Raw genomic sequence first — 20,751 nt, 5'->3', positions numbered from 1 at the left:
GCCAGTAGTGGAGCGCACGCAGTTAACCGCTAAGCCACCGGGCCAGCCCTAAGCATTTCTTAACATGCAAAACTGTAAAACAACTTTTCCAAGCTTGGTCTATTGAAGTACAAGTATTTTAATAGTTCTTTCAAGATCATCTAGATACTTTAAAATCTAACCTTTAAAAAAATCTTAACTGATAATTTATTTTAAATAAAAATTTGACTATTGGCCCCTTAGCTACAGTTTTGGGAGGCAAGCGTTTTTTTCATTTCAAAAGAAATGTTATAATTTCTATGCTGGACTGCATTTTAAAATAAGGTATAACATTTATCTTTAGTTATTTTCATAGCTACAAAGGGCAGGGGAGAGCTTTGCACATAAGTACTTTTTCATCAACAATCTCCAGTTTTCTATCAAGCGGAATGACTCCCTCTGTTTGGTAAATAAGGAAACAGCCTCAGAGAAGTTAAGGGTCTTGGCCCAGATGCTCACAATGCAGACTTAAACCATGCTGTCACTGCCCTGTCTGGGGGAAGCTGCGTCCCCCTACAGGATGGTCTCGCCGTCAGCTTCTCTTCTGTATCTGTCCGTGTCTGTGTAGTCACGGTCTGACTCCATCTCTATCTTCACCTGTGGCACCATGAACACGGGGCTCTGCGGGCAGTGGAAAGCAGGTGAAGCGGGACAGGAAATTTTGAAGTGCAAGGTGATGCTGAACGAGAAAAAGAAGGGAAGCATGATGTATTTAGTGTTAGGTGTTTTTAATGCTATCCCCCAGAGCAGGGCTGTAATGCAAATAGTTCTGTCTTCCTTTTGAACTCTTAACACATCATGGGAACTAGCAGTATCCTACCTGCTTGGCCTTCGGCTGTACTCTTGACTGGTTTCGCCCTGTTTCAACATATTCGTCACATTGCTGCCAAGTGAACTTTCTGGATCACAAATCTGACTGGTTCCCCACTGTTCAAAGGATAGACTCCAAGCTCCTTAGCCTAGTAAGGCAGGGCCTTCTCTGCTTGCACTCCTGTTGCCCTCTAGTTTGACTGCCCCATCCAGACTCCTATTTATTGTTCCCAGACTTTCCAGATAAGACAAATCCCTCCCTTAGACCACTGTCCTTTCTCTTATGTGGCGCCTCGGTTCTCTGCACATGGTGCTGTGTGTCTTTGTCCACATGCCTGTCTTTCTGTATCCCCAGGGATTCAGTATCATGCCCAGTAGATCACAGATGCTTAATCTTCATTAAACTAGACCATGTTGCTGAGCCTTTTTCTTCACAGGAACAGAACCCTGTTATTGAGTGGTCTCTGCTTCCATCTACTTTCATAGAATTGGTACAAACCACCAGTGTAGCTGGGAGGTAATGTGGCCAGTGACCAAATTCTCTACATTTCTAACCGTGTCCCATGCTTCGTGTAATTTAACAGGTTTTTGGAAACGCCTTATCCGGCTCCAAATTCTTTCTCCACTGACTCAAATTGGGGCACATGGAGATTCAATTGAGTGTAGGCTATTTTAAAATGAAAATATATCAGGACAAACAGACTGCTTTTTTCCTAAAATATTTATATACACAGATCAGTGGCACTAAGGGCATAGGAGCCCTGATTGGGAAAGTGGGATGACAATGCAGGCAGAGACGTCTAACTGGGACATGTCACACTCCTGGGCTAGAGTGGCCGTGGGCCCTCTGCTTAGGGAGGCTTGTGCTGGTGATAAGTCTCTCTTCTCATCCTGGCACTGTGATAACAGCTTTGACATAACTCAGAAGATCTGGTACACGTTTCCTAAAATCTAAGTCTGGAGTTGATCTGCCTCTAGACCTGGGATAGCCTGAGCTCTTTCTATTTGACCTAGTGCAGTGATTCGTGTCCAGTTTAGGGCGTGGCGTAGGAGTGGGACTGCCTTGACCATCCTCCCTGGGAATAACTGAGGCAGACTTTCCTGCCTCTGAACTCCTCTTTTCCATTTTTGAGCTGCCCCTCCCCGACCCACCTCTGTTTTCAAACATCAGGTAGTCCCACTTTTTTCACGGGTGACTCCTCATTAAGAACACCAAGGAATCATTGTTGGCCTGCGGGATCCTGGACCCTGGGCCTTGAACCTTTCTTGCCTTTTCGTATCTCCACTTAATCTTTGATATTTAGTTAGCTCTCCTTGATACCCTTCCTGACCTTTGCTAATTAACCATGCTGTTATTTTATCCCACAGAGTATTAGAGTACCTGGTGTTCTGATCCTTAGAGTTCCTTTATCCTGGCTTTCAGTAATATATACTTAAGTCATGTCTAGTTTTTCTCTCAGGTTGTTTTCTTTTTTAAAAATATTTACTTTCAATTTTCATTCTACTTAGGATTTTGTAATAATTTCCTTTTCTAAAATTGAATACCTTTGTGTGTTATAATGTTATTATGTCAGTACGAGGACAGGTATGTTACTTGACAGTAATCAGTCTGTGCCTTTGTCTCCTGCTGGACGAGCAAAGGCCTTGTACTGAGATACTGGCTAGCCTGGAAAACCTAGTCCCTCAACCCTCCCAACCATTGCTCAGTCTCTTATCTAACACCCAGGGAGTTCACCTCATGGCCATTACCTTCGATCGAGGTCAGAGTCACTGAAGGAAGAATCAGAATGAGTAACTCCAACTGGAAGATCTTTTTCCTGGAAGCAAAATTAAAATGTCAGATGTGGAGCAGGTTTGAGGACTATTCTGGAGAATTTACTCTTTCTCCAGTGCTTCCCTCACCCATTTCTTCTCCTTTCCGTTCTCTAATCCCATAGCCAATATCGTACATGAGGAATACAGGGGCCTCACAGGGATGGATGGCTTCTGGTTCCGTTATTCCTTTACCTGGAGAGCTCTTAGCCAGGTCACGTGGGTGGAGGCAAGGAGAGGACCAGGGAAGAGAGAAAGGATGATGGAAGGATACAAATGGGAAGGGGGAGGGAGAGTGAGAAACTCAAAAGGAAAAAGTACTTCTGATAGTGAGGGTAATGGGAAGCTCTTCAAGGGCCCTTGAGGGAGCTGGCAGGATCCCTAATCTGGGTCTTTGAGGAAAGTGGCAAGCCCTATATTAGAGCACCGGTGTCGGGACTCAAGTTGGGATCTTTCAGACTATTCCCAGGACAGGCTGTGTTGACTTGAAGACAGGACTGTCCACCAACAGAGAGCTGAGGCTGGGAGGGGTAAAGGCAGCAACAGAATCCCCCTGGATCTTCATAAGCAATGCCTGGTCCCTCCCAGGCAGCTCCCTTTCAGCAGGTGGATTCAGTTTGTGATTCATACAGAACCACAGCCCGACCACTGGCACCTTCACTTCTGACTAATTTATAATGCAAATACTATGCTACTTCTCTAAAGGGGACAACTCAGCTTGGATTTCAGCTTTCAATTGTTTCAACAGCCAATGGAAAACATGGAGGCTCAGCGAGTCATGTTTGGATCAATGTGGTCTGAAACAATGCAAGAGAGGGCCAGGTGGTGCCACGGCCATCTAGGGGCACCAGGGGAAAGGAAGGAAGGAGGAGTTTTGCCTAAACTAAAATGGAGATTCACCACTGGAGTCTGCAGGGTTTGATTTGGGGTTTCCATCTGCTTGGAGTCCCAATTCTCATGGCCCAGTTCTTTGAACTCTGCCTAGCACAGGAGTCCTGTAGCATCTAAGACCATTAGATTCCCCAAGTTAAAGACGGAAGTTCCTCAAGGAAGAGGTAGAGAGTTAGTAGTAAGTAGGAAGGGAGAGACACCGTGTGTTTTACTTACTGGCAATGCAGTGGATACTGTTTTGGGGATCTGATTGGACACTTTCCATGGGAATCTTTACAACTGAGGGAGGAGGGAACTGGGGCTGGAGAGAAACAGTGGGAAAAGCTGATAAACACACCAATACAACAGCGTTGGCTTTCTTGCCAAGGTGGAAAATACAAGCATGCACAGTGTGCAAATTACCATCCTCTTCACATCCAGACCAAACAAACGGGTGCTGCAAATACCCTGGGGCCCATGAGGGGCATCATACAATTAGCCTGCTGTCCTGGATGGGACGGAACTCCTCCAGGAACATCACTCATCAGAACAGCTTCCACTGACATGGTAACCAGTCACTTGGGAGGGAACCTCACACAGTAGTTGCGTTACTGTAATGACGTGTGCAAAATGAATTTGTGTAAATTGAATCCTGTTTTCCCATTGAATATATCATATCCAGAGACGCTTTTTCCCAGCCCTAGAATAGTTCCTGGCACGTGGTAGCCACTCAAATATTTATTGAATGAATCAATTAAAGAGTCTGTATTTGTCTTTAAAAAGCACTTAGACTCTCAGTTTCTTTGTTCTCAGAACCTACCTTTGCAAATCATCTAAATCATCAACGAAAAACACGTGAATGAGTGCTGGGCTGCTTCCCTTCCTGGAGGAGGACAGTAATTAGGGACCAGGGGAGTTATGGTCTGTCACTACCATAAGAAGATAGTTTAATTGCCACCAGTCACATGGATCTGCCTCTGAACAGCTTTCATCTACAAAAGGTGAGATCACTAGGAGAACAGTTCAAGAATGATGCAGGAATGTGGGTTCGGGTCAAATGGGGAGAATGGGACCAGGCACGGTGTTAGGAGATGGCAGGGGCAGCTTATTACATGGGAAATGATCAGATTCAAAGTTAGGAACGGTTTTCTTAATTCCGTCTTAGACATTTATATGTCTATCTTGGGTGAGTCACTTCCCTTTTGGGGGACAGTTTCATCATCTGTAATGATCACTTGAAATAGACAATCTTTCTGCCTAACATTTTTTGATTTACCTATAAGTTCTGGACTGGCTTCTTGTCTCTTGACTCCCTGAGTGTTTGGGGGTGAAATGGGGAGGAAGCATGGAAGAAGAGAGGGGTAGATGAGGCAACCCAGTGGTCCCGACACCTGGGGAATGTAGCCACTCTCCTTTCAGGAGGACATGTGCCTCTTCCTTCCCAGTACCCTAGGGCAGGCCCAAGCAAACCTTGTCCCCATCCTCCCACCGGTCCAGCAGTCTAGTCTACTAATGAGCTTCCATCAGACCCCTCCCCCCCGGGCCTGCTCCATTCCTTGGAGGTCAGTCCTCCTGCAAACCTCTTCCACGATGGAGCCGAGTCTTCTTTCCTGTTCCCTCAGGGCCCTGCACTGCTGTTAATAATGTCCCTGAGAGCCCACAAGAATGGGAAAGAGCGGGTGTGGCCAACCAACCTTTCCCTGGGTGGGGGGCTCATTCCCTCTGGCCCACCCTGAGGATATTCACTTAAACAGACGAGCTTTCAGCACCCCAGCGCAAGACCAGGAGAAGCCTCAGCTCATCCTGGAGCCGGCCACCTGAGGAGCCACCCCCTCCCTGGCCCTGGCAGAAGTGGAGGGAGGGTCTCTTGATCTCTCCCCTTAGCCCAGGCCTCACGTCCTCCCCACCTCTTCGTCACTGTCCTCATGGGCCCCTTTCCTTCTCTTCTTCTTCTTATCTGTCTCCTTTTTCTCCTTCTCTGGGAGGATGTTGTCAATCCAGGCCAGATCATGCTGAGAGAAGATGAGGTCCAGCAGCCTTCGGACGATGATGAGGCCCAGGATCTGTGGTGCGAGTTCAGAGAAAACCCTGGGCTCAAGGCCCCAAACTCAGGCAGTTTTTCTCTCTCAGTCAGCTGTGTTTAGGGACTTTTCCTGGTCAGTGTCTCTGAAGCCATCTCAAAGCTCCCACAAACCAGTATCTACCTCCTACCCACTTTGGCTCTTCTCGTCTGGCCTTTCCTCAGTCGAGGGACAATGCCTACCAGTGACTCAGACGTTCAGAGCCTGCAAGAGCTGAGGCGGGGAGCCAGATGGAGATCATGGCTGGAGAACTACAGTCATTCTTTAAATCAGTGGTTCTCAAACTTGAGCTTAGTGGGCTGTTAATACACTGCAGGGTGCTGGCTGAGTTTCTGATTCAGCAGGTCTGGGGTGGGCCTGAGAACCTGCATCTCTAACAAGTTTCCCAGGAGACGTTGATGCTGCTGGTTTGGGGATCACACTCTGAGACCAACTCCCCGTCTGCCCCCATTTCTGAGAGCTGCCAATCCTTCTGCTAACAAAAACTGAATAAAGTATACCGGGATATCTGGAATTTCTAAAGGAAAGTCTAGAAAATTTGGTTGTGTTCAGGATAAACAAAGGGAAAAACATGTGCTCTTTGGGGAAGATTAAACACTGTCCTTTTAATAAACTCATGGGTCCAGGGTAGCTAGTGATAAATATTGTCCTTTCCCCACCAAGAGCTGGCCACTAAATGAGGTCAGGGAGAAGACCGCCAGCTGGATAAACACTGGTCCCTCGCTGACACTGCGTCTTGACACTACAAGCAGCGCTCAGGAGTTGGACAGACCTGGGCTTTAAAATTCCTGGCTCTGAAAACAGATTAGTGGGTGCTGGGGACAGGGGTTGTCTACAGAGGGACACCACGAGGGAGTTTCAGGGGTGATGTCCTGTATCATGACTATGATGGTGGAATCACTCCTCTGCATTTGTCATGACTTAGAACCACAGAATGAATTTTACTGCATGTAAATCAAAAAAAAAAAAAAAAGCAATAGGGGAGGGTCTGGATCTTGGCTCTGCTCCTTCCTGGTTGTGTGACTTGAGTCCCTTACACATGCTCTCTGACCCTCAGTCTTCTCATCTGTAAGATGGGGTTACTAGTGTACTTCAGGGCTGGTGTGGACCCAATGCAACAGCACTCAGTACAGGCTTTTTTTTTTTTTCCACTGAGGAAGATTTGCCCTGAGCTAATACCTGTGTCAGTCTTCCTCTATTTTGTATGTGGGTCGCCACCGCAGCATGCTCACTGACGAGTGGTATAGGTCCGTGCCTGGGAACCGAACCTGGGCTGCTGAAGCAGAGCGCACTGAACTTAACCACTAGGCCACGGGGCCAGCCCTAGTACAGGCTTTTTAATGGCACCTATTACTGTCCTTTCACCTCTGAGCCCCATGAGGGCACTGCTGGGTGGGTCCATTTCCCTTTCCCTGGAATGGTGGTTCTCAAGCTTGGCCGCACATATGTGCTCACCTGTAGATGTACTGCAAATACCAATGCCTGGGTTTCTCCAGGAGATTCTGATTTAATTGATCTGGGGTGAGGCCTGGGCACATGTAATTTTAAAAAGCTCCCAAGTGACTCTAATGAGCAGCCAGGGTCAAGAATCAGTGACTTCGAGCCCTCCCAAGAGGGCACATTTCAAGCCCTACCTCCCTGTCCTCACTTTGGCCCCTAATCCAGCCCTGCAGGCTTGGGGTCCCCCCAGGCCTTTCCCCAAGCATTAGCCCACAGGCTCCAGTCCCCTCTGCCACACCCCCAGCAGGGCCTGGGGCCAGTTCCCTCTGCTGGGGTCATCAAGGGCCAGATGCAACATGTTGGCTTTTCTTCTTTTCAGTTTTTATTTTGCAATAATTTCAAACTTACATAAAATTTCAAAAATAGTCAAAGAACTGCCATATATTTTCCCCAGCTTCACCAAATGTCACCTTAATGACATTGGACTTTGCAGTTCTTAATCTCTGATTCTAGTTCTCTCCCCACTGCCCCCATTTATCTTTTCAAATTCAGTTATTTTGAATGGTGAAAAGATTTATAGTTAGTAATGACCTAGTTCTGCGCTTGGTTTGAATTCTGGCAGTGGGCAACACAGTCTCCTTGTGGAATTTGCCCAGCTCCCCCACCCCGCCCCAGAGCCAGGAGGGTGTGTGGCTTCCATGTTCTCGCTGAGCTGCCCCAACCTGAGCTGGGTGCGGCTGGGCGTGCGGGCTGTCACCGCTGCACCTGCCCACCACACACATTCTTCCCCCTCCCTCCTCTCCATTTCCCCTGCTCCACCTGGCCTGGGCTCACAACCTGAATCTTGGTCTGTGCCTGCCTCTGTGACCGCGAGAGAGTCAGGCCATCTGGGAGGAGAAGGCAAGGGCGGACCTCCCAGTGGACACCTGCCTAGGCCTCATCCAGCCAGCAGGAGGGGGAGCCCGCGCCCACCTTACCATGACGGGGAAGATGATGGCGGCCACGGTGGACTTGAGGATCCAGAGCACCGCCAGGCAGAGTATCTGCACCAGGGTGAAGAGGTGGATCCGGCGCAGCGGCACGTGCCGCAGGAAGGCGTGGTCTGGCTGGTGCTTGGCCGGCATCAGGAAGAGCTTGCAGCGATCCCAGAACTGGTGAGGACAGCACAAAGCTCAGCCAGGCTGTGGGGACCAGGGTGGCCCTGCGGGGCACTTGGGACAGGGAGCGGGTACCCCAGCGGGGTCCCATAGAGGGGAGCCCCTGATCCAGCCTTTAGGACGCACAGGAGGGGGACTAGAGGTCTAGGAGGACATCCAGGAATATCTGAGGGGAGGGGGCCTGAGCCCTGGGTGAAGGGGACAGCCCTGGAGCTGGCTCCTAATGAACACTGTCCACATTCAAGGAAAATGCAACTTGAGTGCAACACAAACTACCCAAGCCATCTGGTGTATCGTGGTAAATAAAGAACAAAACAAAACAAAATGTTTTCTTCTGAGAGAGTTGCCTTAGAAAAGGGAGAGATGTAGTGAAATGCTCACTGGAGTCAGCCTGATGTGGATTTTGAATTTTGAGCCTGTTTCCTCATCTTTAAAATGGGTATCAGAGGACTTAGCTATATAGATTAAATTATATAACACCTATAAAGCACCTAGTAGTTATTTTACTTGGCACATAGTAAACGGTAGTATCATTGTTACTACTATTCTTTCACTGACCTGGGAGAGCAAGCACTTGGGGTCTTGGTGACATGGAGCCAGACGTGGAGCCCTGACCCCCACCAGATCAGCCTGGGGAGGGGAGAGCCTTACCTGGATGCCATTCAGGGAAGCCACGCCCATGTAGAGGAAGACTCCATACAGCACTGGCAGGGGGATGTACTGAAATGAGAAGAGAGGGAAGCAGAACTTTGGACTAGGCTCTGGCATTGGCAGGCTGTTGGCCGCCCTGCTCTGGATGACAGTGTCTGCCAAGTCACAGAGGCAGCCTGGCCTGCCTCAGCTGTCCCCAAGTGGTAAAGGAGCTGGATGCTTGGAGGAACTGAGGGTCTGAGAGCAGATCTGGAGCCAGTGTGCCAGCAGGGTGGGAGATGAAGGTCACTGGGGCTCTCCTGCCCCCTTCTCTAGCTGGGTGGCTAGCCCAGCGTGAAGCTGCTCTCCCAGCCTGGTAGCCCCTTCTGGCCCTGCAGAAGCCAAGTGGTCTAGCTGAAGACATACTTTCTGGAACATGGCAAAGCTCCACAGACTTCTACCTGCTCATTCCTGCCAGCCCTTTCCCACCTCCAGCCCCAGCTGAGGGCCCCCCAAAGCTGCATGGCTCAGCTCGCAGGGGCTGAGGACTTTTAGTGAGCTGACTTACATCAGCCGGGAGTACTTGCTGATTAACAACAATCATGCCTCGTACACAATCAGATAAAAAGAAGGAAAACTGAAGTGTATAAACTAACCACCATTAATTGCCAACTAACCACTAATGGTCTGGTGGGTATCTTTCCTTTCCATCACGCTAACAGGTAGTGTGTTTGCTTTTTCAAAAATGGGATTGGATCATCCACACTGTTTTGCAATCATCATTATGACTCTTTAGAAGCCTTTCGAGGTAGTTCTCCTTTGTCGTCTAAGCTACGTTTCTGCTTCTTTCATCCTCCCCTTTAGCTGACCTGCGGGTCACACTGTGAACAAGGCTGCCCTGCCTCGCTCCCAGGGCTGTCGTGCTGGAAGTCTTGGGAGAACACAAAGTACTCTGCCCAACTTTTAGACGCCATTGAAGAATGTCAATAAATCCAACCAATAAATAACCTCTTTTTTAAAATAAATTAGACTGTGTTCATTTTTTTAACACAAAGCATGATTTGGACCCATGTGCTGTAAACCTCAATCCAAGACATTGGAACTTAAAGAAAGGAAATACGGGGTCATTGTGTCATTCCATTTGTACATGACTTACGAGATTTTTGCCTGATTATGAAACAAGATAAAATCGTTCTGAAAGGGTGGGAGCAATTGAGAGAGAAATAAAATCTTAAATAAAAGACTTAGCTATTATAGGTAATAACACAAATTTAAGATAGCTTAAAACTTCCCTTTCGTTCTAATGAGTGTGAAAACCATATCAACCAGGAGAACTGGGCTAAATCTTAGCTAATTTTAGTTACCAGTGACTGATATTCAAGTCACCTCATTATCAAGCCTAGGAAATTGTCTCCAGTCCTGTCATTTACAGGCTCAAGGAGCTTTCTCAGAAAATCCCAGAGGCCCATGACATCACACTCTGACCAGTGATGGGGCTGTGATCTCAAATTCTAGATAAACCAGCACAAATCTTCCTTGGATCCCCAGGGAAAGACCCTTTTCAAATATTAATGACACAGTAAAGTGGCAAAAAGTTGCCTCTAGTATCAGCTTTATACCACCTGTTAAGCAGTCAACAACGACCACGGTCCCATAGACGTAGGGACACCACGGCCTTCCTATATAATTTGAGGCTGAGACTGTGAGAACAACATGGAGCCCAGAGCGGGAGCTTCTGACATGGTCAAGAGTTCCTTTGAGGCAGAATGCAGAAATCCACAGTCCTGACGAGCTGTGGCAAGATACGAGCAACAAAGGAAACAAAAGAAAAAACCTTCGGGGCTTGGGATGGACTGAGAATCTGCAGAGCTGAGTGTGTAAGTCATTTATGCTGCCTATCACATACATGCCCACTTCGTCCCCCAGTGCCCTCATTTGGCAGGATAACCAAAGATTTGCAAACTGGTGATGGAAGGACTGAAGATTATCAGTGATCCTCTAACAATAAACACCACTGTCTAATATTGGTTCAACCATCCATTGATACAAGGGGGTGGGATTTTGTTCCTTGCTGCTCGAAGTGTGGTCGCTGGACCAGCATCACCGGCATCACTTGTGAGTTTGTTAAGAATGCAGAATTTTGAGCCCTACCCAGTCCTACTGAATCAGTATCTTCAGTTAACAAGATTCCCAGGTGATTTTTATACACATTAAAATTTGAGAAGCCCTGGAACAGAACTCTACTGGAGGAACTGGTACAAAAACAGATGTAGTTAATAACTGATATAGAAACACTAATAAAAATAGAAACATTAGTAACTAGGATCTAGTTTGCACCCTCTAAAATTTGTAGCATCAGGGGGACCTCTCCTCTCTTGGCTACATAAACAAGAATTAAAAATTTCAAGTGAAGTATGGTCTTGGGTAGACAGCTCTCCAGTGTAAGTTCTCTATGAGTCTAGTACTCAGCCATGCCTAATTTGACAGACATGGACACACTTACAGTTGCAAAATGTTAAGTTTTATGGAAAATTTTCTTGATTGGAAATAAATGCTGGGATTAAATCTAGGACCTCAGATCTGGATTAAGTTACATTTTTCTTGAACTGGCAATACAAAATCTTTCTTCTTTAACCTCAAATCAATCTAGTATTTAGTACTGGGGTCAGCTAGTGATAATGCTTTAATCGCTTAACTAACAATTTTGAAAGTCTACCTCTTTTTGTTTTCATTAGAAGTTATTTTATTTTGCTTGGTTAAGATGGAAGAGACTTGGGCCGGCCCCGTGGCTTGGTGGTTAAGTGCGCGCACTCTGTTACTGGAGGCCCGGGTTCGGATCCCAGGTGCGCACCAACGCACCGCTTCTCCGGCCATGCTGAGGCCGTGTCCCACATACAGCAACTAGAAGGAGGTGCAACTATGACGTACAACTATCTACTGGGGGGCTTTGGGGGGAAAAAAAAAAAGGAGGAGGATTGGCAATGGATGTTAGCTCAGAGGCGGTCTTCCTCAGCAAAAAAGAGGAGGATTAGCAAGGATGTTAGCTCAGGGCTGATCTTCCTCACAAAAAAAAAAAAAAAAGATGGAAGAGACTTGAACAGGATAGTTGTTGGGTTGTGCTGGGGAAGGTTTGCCTCAGACACTCTTGATCTCTCATTCCCAGGAGCAGTTTAGGGTGGAATCAGTCTCTGAAGAAGTGGGTGCAAAGTTGTTGACTTCCCCTGAAAACCTATCTTTACAAAAAGGTATGTATCTTGATATACAGTCATCCGTCTCATAACGACATTTTGGTCAGTGATGGACCACATATATGACGGTGGTCCCATAAGATTAGTACCACATAGCCTATGTGTGTAATAGGCTGTACCATCTAGGTTTGTGTAAGTACATTCTGTGATGTTCGCACAATGATGGAATCAGCTAACAGTGCATTTCTCAGATTGTATCTGAGAATGCCACTTAAGCCACGCATGACTGTAATCAAATCAGAAATCCTAAATCTTATGATCAATAAAAATATAAATATGTCTTTACTGCTATAAAGTTTATCAAATAGGTTAACTGGTGGTTAAATAAAATACTATATTTTTCCGCTCTTATTGTTAAAGAACATGGGCAGGATTTTTGAAATCCTTTTGTGATTGAATGCAAAGACAATATGAGAGCATTTGGAGCCATGTGGACCCATGAAAACATTTCTATGACGGCCAGAGTAATAATTAACATTTCCCCATATCTGACATGTTACCCTCTATATAGAGCCCATTTATTTTTATAAGATGCATAAATTAATACAGAAATACAGTCCACAGCTTGGAAAAGTTACAACATTTGAGCCAAGAATTGCAGCCGAAAGGAATTTCCATTACCGCTTAAAATAGAAAACTACTACAAATCACCCAAGAATGAGCAATGTGACCATACATCATTTAAAGGATGACCATCAAAGGTTTTGGCAATGTCAACTCTTGTGCACAGAAGTATTTTCATTTCAATTATTTTGAGTATATGCTGTGGGCATGCTATTTATATTAAGAAGATAGACAATATTAGTGCAAAACAAAAATTTACTAACATCAGATATGTCAAACATGAGTGCAAAAGCCTAGAAAATTTATACTCAGAATAAATGTGTCCATAGGATAATTGATCACATTGTAAATGGAACAAAAGGAGGGGAACTGTAGTGGAATTTTCTAACTGCTTTGTGTTCTATTCAAATACGACTAAGAGCTGGTGTGAGGTGACTAAATCGCTGAACTCACTCAACAGCGGGGGCAGCATGCCTAGCATTGCCCGGGGTCTGCTTCTCTCTCACAGGGGCGGGGACACCAACATCTGCAAAGTGTTCAGGGGAACTTTTGGCCCCTAAAGTACAAGGTTCTTGGATTGGAGCTTTTTTATGCAAATGCTTGTCTATTAAACAGTATCAGGACTGACATGCACAATGGTTCTTTGGAACCCTCTCCACAAAAGTAAATATTTCCTGGCCATTTAAAATACACTTTTAAATAAACAAAATGCCTGACCACCTGTATGTAACCTGTTTCCTGTACAATGGAAACATCCCTTAAAAAAATACCTGACCTCAAACCTACTATCTTGTTGTGCCCAGCACAAGTTCTCAAGCCAGAAATATTTCCCATTGTAAACAAATCAGTTAAGATCATGGTTCTTTAGTATCTCTTTTTTACAAAGTCTCCCCTGAATGAGCTGTTTTGAGATATTCAAAAAGGGAAAATATCGCAAAAGATTGGGGTAACTACCAAGGAAGCTTAATTCCAGAAAGGAAAGTCTTTCATAGGCATTGATTAAAGGGAAGGGCTATTGATTGATTCATTGATTAAAGGGAAGGGCTATTGATTGATTTATGGGCTCAACTGTCCCTCCAAATTCATGTGTTGAAGTCCTAGCCCCCAGTACATCAGGATGTGACTGAATTTGGAGATTGGATCTTTAAAGAGGTGACTAAGGTAAAATGAGGTCCCATGGGTAGAACCTTATCCAATATGACTGGTGTCCTTATAAGAAGAGGGGGTTAGGACATAGATGGGCACACACAGAGGAAAGACCATGTGAGGACTGAGCAAGAAGGTGCCATCCACAAGCCAAGCAGACAGGCCTTAGAGGAAACCAAACCTGCCAACACCATGATCTTGGACTTCCAGCCTCCAGAACTGTGAGAAAATAAATGTCTGTTGTTTAAGCCACCCAATCTGTGGTACTTCGTTATGGCAGCCCAAGCACACTAATAGAACAGGTGAGCGGCTGGAATGGAGAGACGATTCTGGGGACACATGCTCTGAAGGTACTCCCATTTGATTTCATCTCTTCTAGCTGGTTTGGAGGGACATGAGCAAGAGGAGCTTCAGACTGTGGGAAAAAGTCACTGTATGCCCAACACATGCAAGATGGAGGGGCAGAGAACGGTCCCCGAGAGCAGCTACAGAAGATAGAAGGATAGAACTTGGCAGAACTTTCTGAGGGAAGAGTGTCCTCCAGAAAGGTGAGGGTGGGCCCTGGGAAGGATGGGAAAGAGCAGTGAGGATTGCCTGGTGCTGATAATAAATGATGCAATGTTCCAGAAAACAATGCTGATGACGAAACATCTCTTTGGCCTAATAGGATCCTGCCTTTTTAGAAGCCATGTGGAGACCTTCTCCCCACCTCTGAGGCATCAGGCCAATGCTTTCTCAGGCAGATGGGGCCCTGGTGGAGGGTGCAGTCTCACCTTCAGGATGGGAGCCAGGAAGACGGAGATCCCCGTCAGGATGAAGACGATGGTGCCGGTCACTCTCTGCTCCCTGGCAGAGAAGAACTCACAGTCAGAGTGGCCTGGGAGATGCTCCTTGGCCAGTCCAGCCCTCTGGCTCTCTGTGGGCACCTGAAGGTTGTACCCAAGGCCCTGGCCTCTACCTTGCTCCTCATTCCAGAGAGTAAGCCCGCTGCCCAAGGCCCAGCTAACCGGCACATGGGAATAGAGGGAGCTCCGACCAGGGAGAGGGTCTTTTACAGGGGCATTCAGGAACTTGTCCAGTGCAGTGGCTAATAGAGTGCTTAAGCCAGACCGCCTTGGGTGTGGCTCTGCCACTTACTAGTTGTGTGTCATCAGGCAAGGCCCTAAATGTCTTCAGCCTCAGTAAAATGGAGACAATGGCACCTACCTTGGGGGGTTGTTGTGAGGATGAAATGGGATATAAAGTGTTTATTATCCCTGCCCTTTGATTATTATTGATCTTATTCGATCCCACATCTGTGGGGCATGACTCATGAGGATTCAGGGGAAGGGGACCTGGCTGCTGGAGGAGGGCAGGTGTGTTTTCCCGAGCACCCAGGTACAACTGGGGGCTCCAGGGCAGATGGCTCAGACCCACCCATCTGGGGCTCAGGGGTCCAGGAGGGGACACTGCCCTGACCAGAGAAGCCTCACTCAGGGCAGGCTGGGCAGGCCAGGTATCCGAGGCAGTGGGGAGAAGCTCTTAGAACAGCCACTTATGAGAATGCCAGTGTCTGGTGGGGGCTCACCCCGGAGGCCCTGAGAGGTGGAAGATAAGCTTCCCTGCCTGAACCAGGTCAGGGACCTGACATGGGGCATGAGAGGAGGGGCAAGTGAAGGAACAGAGGTGGCAGGCCTTGGGCCACAGCCCAGCTATGGGAGTCAGCCTGGGAAGGCTTTCTGGAGGAAAGGAGATTGAGCAGGACCTGAACCCACAGGAGGACTTTGGGGGGCAGTAGGGGCAGGGGGTCTGGAAGAGGAGACAAAGGGACAGGTTAGAAGGGGGTCTGTGGGGCCCTTGTGTGGCCTATACAGGTGAGAGGTAAGAGGTGAGAGCATGTGTTTGGGGGATGGTGGTGTACTGCTTGGAATCTATTAAGAAAAAAGCACCACATAGAACTGAATTTTCATCTCCTTCTTCTCTGCCTTCGGGAATATCACTCCTATCTCTGTGGTTCCTGGGCTATCAGAGTAGGTGCCCCCAAATACCTGATGGCAAGAAAAACCTGCTTCCCCTCCCCTAACCTGACCACTCCCGCTCAGGTGGTCCCCAGGCCCTGACTCCCACCTACCTGACCCCCAGGAACTGGGGCTGCTCCCCGGGGGCGCTGGTCTCTGTCTCCATCTTGAGGCTGTCGATGTGGGCGATGGAGATGACTGTGGCGGCCACGTACCAGGGGAGCCCCATGAAGGAGCACAGGGCCATGAGGATGCCCACCCAGAACAGGTCCAGATGGTAGCCAGCAGCCTTCTGCAGGGGTGGCAGGAGGGGAGAAGTTGTCTAGGGAGGCTGTTCCTGTTCCTCTCCCACCTGTAGGGTGGGAGAGAGAGAAATCTCCCCAAAGCAGCCATTTTGTGGAACATGGTTTGAGGGCTCCCCTGGGCCTTCAAGAGGGTACTCTGAGGGGGCTGCCACCTTGAGGTGCTCGGGCCTTACCAACCTCAGGGTTTGGTGAGGGAGGAGAAGGATGTTCAGGCTTGGAGAGGCCCTGGGCTTGGGTCCTTGGGAAGAAGGATCCTACGCAGTAGCCACAATATCCCTACAGTTCCTGAATGAAGGGCCCGGCTGGGGCAGGCCTTAGACCTCGCCCAGAGTGGTCCAGATTGGGAAGAGGGTAGCCTGAATCTCCTCAGACCCCGAGGCAGGGAGGGGAGTTGCAGGGACCAGAAGGGCTAAGGATGCTCCTCTGCCTCATGGTTCTGGGTAAATATCCTCCTGTTAGGATCTTCTCAGACTCCCAAGTTCACTGTCAGGAGGCACAGAGCTGGAAAGTCACTTTGGGAGAAGCAGGGAGCCTGCACCCAATGGCCCACTCTGGGTGTGGTCCTGGTCCTCGGATCAAGTCACCCTGGCCTTGCTGGCTTCACCCGCATCTGGAGATCACAGTGCCCCCCACAAACACCAGAACTCCAGTCTTCTGGCCTCATATTTTGCTTCACAAATGGCCCAAAATTTTGACAGAAGCACCGTCTCCCTTCTTCGTTCCTCTACTTTGTGGGAAGAAAGGGGTTGTGCCCCTGCTCCGAGCACAGCCTTACCCTCAGCTTGTTCTCCTTCCGGTTGACTATGACGGCCGTGATCTGCTGGTCCATGAAGATCAGGATGGTCACCAGCAGGGCGGGCAGGACACTCGCCAGGTACACCCACCACGGGTTCTTCCCGAAGGGGGCCACGAACCAGCCTCGGTCAGGCCGCGTGGGCTGAGCGGAGCAAAGAGAGAGGGCCCTGTCCCCTCTCCCGTATCCAAGCACACTCGCTGCCCGGGCCCACTCTCCCCGCTTCCCGCCATTCCCCCACCTGGGGTACTTTTCAAGTGCAGTCTTTTCCCTTAAAAACATTAGGCATCTGCAACTTTAAAGAGACCACGGAGGCAGACAGACTTGGGGAGGGCGTGGTGTCTGCAGAATTAAAATCATCTGTGGCAGCTGCCCTGGGATTAGTTGGGAAACGGAGGTGCAGAGTCAGAGGGCGTTGGGAGAGAGTTTGCAGTCACTAATTGCAAAATAACAAGAAGCAGAAATGAGCCCAACAGGCAGGAAGAATTTGATTGGCCGAGTGCCTGGCGCTTCTGCCTCTCCTCTGAGTCACCTGTCTGGGGAGCATTACAGAACTGTCTGTGAGACACCAAACATCAACTCAGGCTTGCGTATTGAGAATAAGGGATTATCTATGCAGGAGCTGGGCTGAAGTTTATCATTTTAAGAGATTTAAACTGTTTTATTTGAGAGAAATAGGTACTTTAATTTCCAAGGCCAACATGAGTTTTATGAGATGTGTTTAAGCTACTGAGGAGAACCCTGAAATAAAATTGTGAGGGTCAAGACCTCAAAGACAGGGAAGGTCAGTTCTAGAACCTGTACCTCCCAGCCCAGGGTAGATGGTGGGTGCTCCTTCTGAGAGAGCAGGCCTCAAGCTCCGCTACAGCAAATGGCACCAACTCTGGACTAATGGGGAATTTCTGCAGCAGTGGTTCTCACACTTGAGCAGGCCCCAGAATCCCCCAGAGAGGCTAGGCCCCACTCCCAGATTTCTGATTCCATAGATCTAGGTGGGGCTGAGAATTTGCATCTCTAAGAAGTTCCCAGGGGATGACGTGATGCTGGTCTGGGGACCCCACTTTGAGAATCACTGTTGTAAGGGATTATTTTCAACAGATCTCAGGTGGCCCCACTTGTAGACTGCCAGGAGTCAGGGAACTGTAGACCCTCAAGTGGAAATCAAGGGGCTTCAGCTGGGCTAGAGGGTAGATTCTAGCACCTTCCTCACCCTGTGGTTACACAGCAGGATTTCATTATGAATATGTCCCTAACCCACCATGTCCAAGGATCACTCCCTGGGAGGCTGTATAGAGAAGGGCAGGGCAGACACAGAGAACCTACATGGTCTCTTAGCTAAGAGGAGATGAGAGCTTCATCAGTGTAGAGGGAAAAGGATCTGCAGCTGGTGGGCAGGCAGAGAAAACGCCCAGAGCAGGGGCCAGGGGCAAACCTTGATGACACTGGGCACGTGCAGCTTGGGGGTTTCCAGGCCAAAACAGGCATCAATTCCACAGAACAGCAGGATGGAGAAGATAATAGAAAAGTCAGCTACCAGGGCTCGGACCTGCAGAAAGATGAGCAAGTGAATGAAGCACCCGCCCACCTCAAGGCTGACCCAGTTCTCAGGCAGCAAACAGAAGAACGGTTAAGAGCTTGGGCTCTGAAGTTAGCAGACCAAGACTCAAATCCTGGCTCTGCCCTTGCCAGCTGTGTGACCTTAGGGAAGCATGTCATCTCTTGGAGACTCAGTTTCCTCATCTGTAAAATGGAGATAATGATAGACCTACCTTATAGGCATAAGTGAGCTATGACATATTCAGAGGGCTTGGCATATAACAGTAAAAGTAGGAATTGTTATTATCCATGTGGCATGACAGCCATTGCTGAAGACATTTTCTGGTGTGACAGACTGAACTGGGTCACCCATCAGGGGCAGTGAGGGCAAGGGCTGAAGTCTGAAGGAAATCCGAGCTCCTAAAACCCTGTGACAGATTGTTGTACTGCCACCTGGGCTGGGAGGGAGGCCCCCAACTCTGCTCGGGACCCCTGGCTGCTCTCAGACCTTCTGTCCCCTAAGAGTCCTTCACCTCTTGCTCCTCTGTTTCCAGAGACCTATCGTAGGCGAGGTTCTGGACTTCACCTCGCTGCCCTCTGACCACCTTTCCTCACCAACATCTACTCTGCTACCTTTTCCATATCTTTTCAGAGAGCAGTTTCCAGAGAACACGAAAGAAGTTAGGAAGTCAGGGGCAGGTGACGGCACACTGAATTCGTTCCCTGCACCCCCTACTCCCTATTAAAATTGTTGTTAAAATAACATATGTAATTAATTAAAAACCCACATTGTGTAAAAAGCAAAGTCCCCCACCTCACCTTTCCTCACTCCAGCCCCCCCTTCCAGATACACCCATGTCTGTCTGCTTGATGTCAGTTCTGGTGGTTTCCTCCAAGTCTTTAACTCATATGCTATCCTTTTATGTTTTGATTTACTAACTTAAGGCATTATCTGTTGATAAGGATTTAGTTTACTTGCACTATCCCTCCTGCCCTTTCCTCACTCCCAATCTTTGCGAGTTATTTGTAAACTCCTTCTATGGGTTTCCCATGTACTTTCAAGTTATATAATTAAACCTCTCTTCCCGCTAACTTTTGCCACTCGCTCTCACTCTCCACTAAGCAAGAAGAAGCTCACTGCCCCTATGCTTCCCACCACTCTTCTCCTCCCCCGAACCCATTCCATCTCGTGACTCCTCCACTTTGATCTTTACATTGTCAAAGCTGAGAACACTTAGGCACAGCAAAAGAAACCACCAAGAGAATGAAAAAGCAACCTACCAAATGGGAGAAAATATTTTCAAATCATATATCTGACAAGGGGTTAATATCCAAAATATATAAAGAACTCATACATCTCAATAGTAAAAAACCAAAGAATCCAATTAAAAAGTGGGCAGAGGATCTGAACAGACATTTTTCCAAAGAAGACATACAGATGGCCAACAGACACATGAAGAGGTATTCAACGTCACTAATCATCAGGGAAATGCAGATCAAAGCCACAATGAGATATCACCTCACACCTGTCAGAATGGCTATCAACAAAAAGACAAGAGATAACAAGTGTTGGTGAGGAGGTGGAGAAAAGGGAACCCTTGCGCACTGTTGGCAGGAATGTAAATTGGTGCAGCCACTGTGGAAAACAGTGTGGAGGTTCCTCAAAATATTAAAAATAGAACTGCCATATGATCCAGCAATTCCACTTCTGGGTATTTATTTGAAGAAAATGAAAACTCTATGCACCCCCATGTCCATTGCAGCATTATTTACAATAGCCAAGATATAGAAACAACCTAAGTGTACATCGAAGAATGAATGAAGAAAGAAACTGTGGTGTATGTATACACACACACACACACGAATATTATTCAGCCGTAAAAAAGAAGGAAATATTGCCATTTGTGACAACATAGATGGAACTTGAGGGCATTATGTTAAGTGAAATAAGTCAGAGAAAGACAAATGCCATATGATCTCATTTATATGTGGAATCTAAAAAAAAAAAACAAGCTCATAGTAACAGAGAACAGATTGGTGGTTGCCAGAGGTGGGGGGTGGGGAGTGGGTGAAATGGATGAAGTGGGTCAAAAGGTACAGATTTCCAGTTATAAAATGAATAAGTCCTGGGGATGTAATGTGCAGCATGGTGACTATAGTTAATAATACCGTATTGCATATTTGCAAGTTGCTAAGAGAGCAGATCTTAAAAGTTCTCATCACAAGAAAAACAATAATTGTAACTATGTGTGGTGATGGATGTTAACTAGACTTATTGTAGTGATAATTTCATAATATATACAAATATTGAATCACTATGTTGTACACCTAAAACTGATATAAT

At 47.4% G+C, this 20,751-nt stretch overlaps 2 protein-coding genes across 3 annotated transcripts in view; one reads left to right on the top strand and one right to left on the bottom strand.

Moving 5' to 3' along the window:
* The window catches only part of MTHFD2 (methylenetetrahydrofolate dehydrogenase (NADP+ dependent) 2, methenyltetrahydrofolate cyclohydrolase), a 50,409-nt gene extending 40,561 nt beyond the window's left edge, over nt 1-9,848 (top strand). The window contains exons 8-10 of one of the 2 annotated variants that reach the window (XR_009221650.1): nt 4,324-4,511; nt 5,512-8,185; nt 9,683-9,848. Coding sequence is in view for 1 of the 2 variants with exons in the window: in XM_058550906.1 (XP_058406889.1) it covers nt 4,324-4,373 (50 nt within the window). In the remaining variant the exon portion in view is untranslated. Of the gene's footprint in view, nt 1-4,323; nt 5,475-5,511; nt 8,186-9,682 lie in introns of those variants that run through there. The other variant, XM_058550906.1, reaches the window with a different exon arrangement.
* SLC4A5 (solute carrier family 4 member 5) overlaps nt 3,302-20,751 on the bottom strand; it is a 104,883-nt gene continuing 87,433 nt past the window's right edge. Inside the window, exons 20-27 of the mRNA XM_058550909.1 lie at nt 18,304-18,417; nt 16,854-17,015; nt 15,887-16,065; nt 14,550-14,622; nt 8,840-8,908; nt 8,009-8,182; nt 5,418-5,573; nt 3,302-3,832 (exon numbers count right to left, since the gene is read on the bottom strand). Coding sequence (XP_058406892.1) covers nt 3,740-3,832; nt 5,418-5,573; nt 8,009-8,182; nt 8,840-8,908; nt 14,550-14,622; nt 15,887-16,065; nt 16,854-17,015; nt 18,304-18,417 — 1,020 coding nt within the window. The 3' untranslated portion in view covers nt 3,302-3,739. The remainder of the gene's footprint in view (nt 3,833-5,417; nt 5,574-8,008; nt 8,183-8,839; nt 8,909-14,549; nt 14,623-15,886; nt 16,066-16,853; nt 17,016-18,303; nt 18,418-20,751) is intronic.

This window comes from Diceros bicornis, chromosome 12 (genome assembly GCF_020826845.1).
Source record: "Diceros bicornis minor isolate mBicDic1 chromosome 12, mDicBic1.mat.cur, whole genome shotgun sequence".
NCBI lineage: Eukaryota > Metazoa > Chordata > Mammalia > Perissodactyla > Rhinocerotidae > Diceros > Diceros bicornis.
The sequence above is the reverse complement of the archived record's forward strand: the minus strand, read 5'-3'. Positions and strand labels throughout refer to the sequence as shown.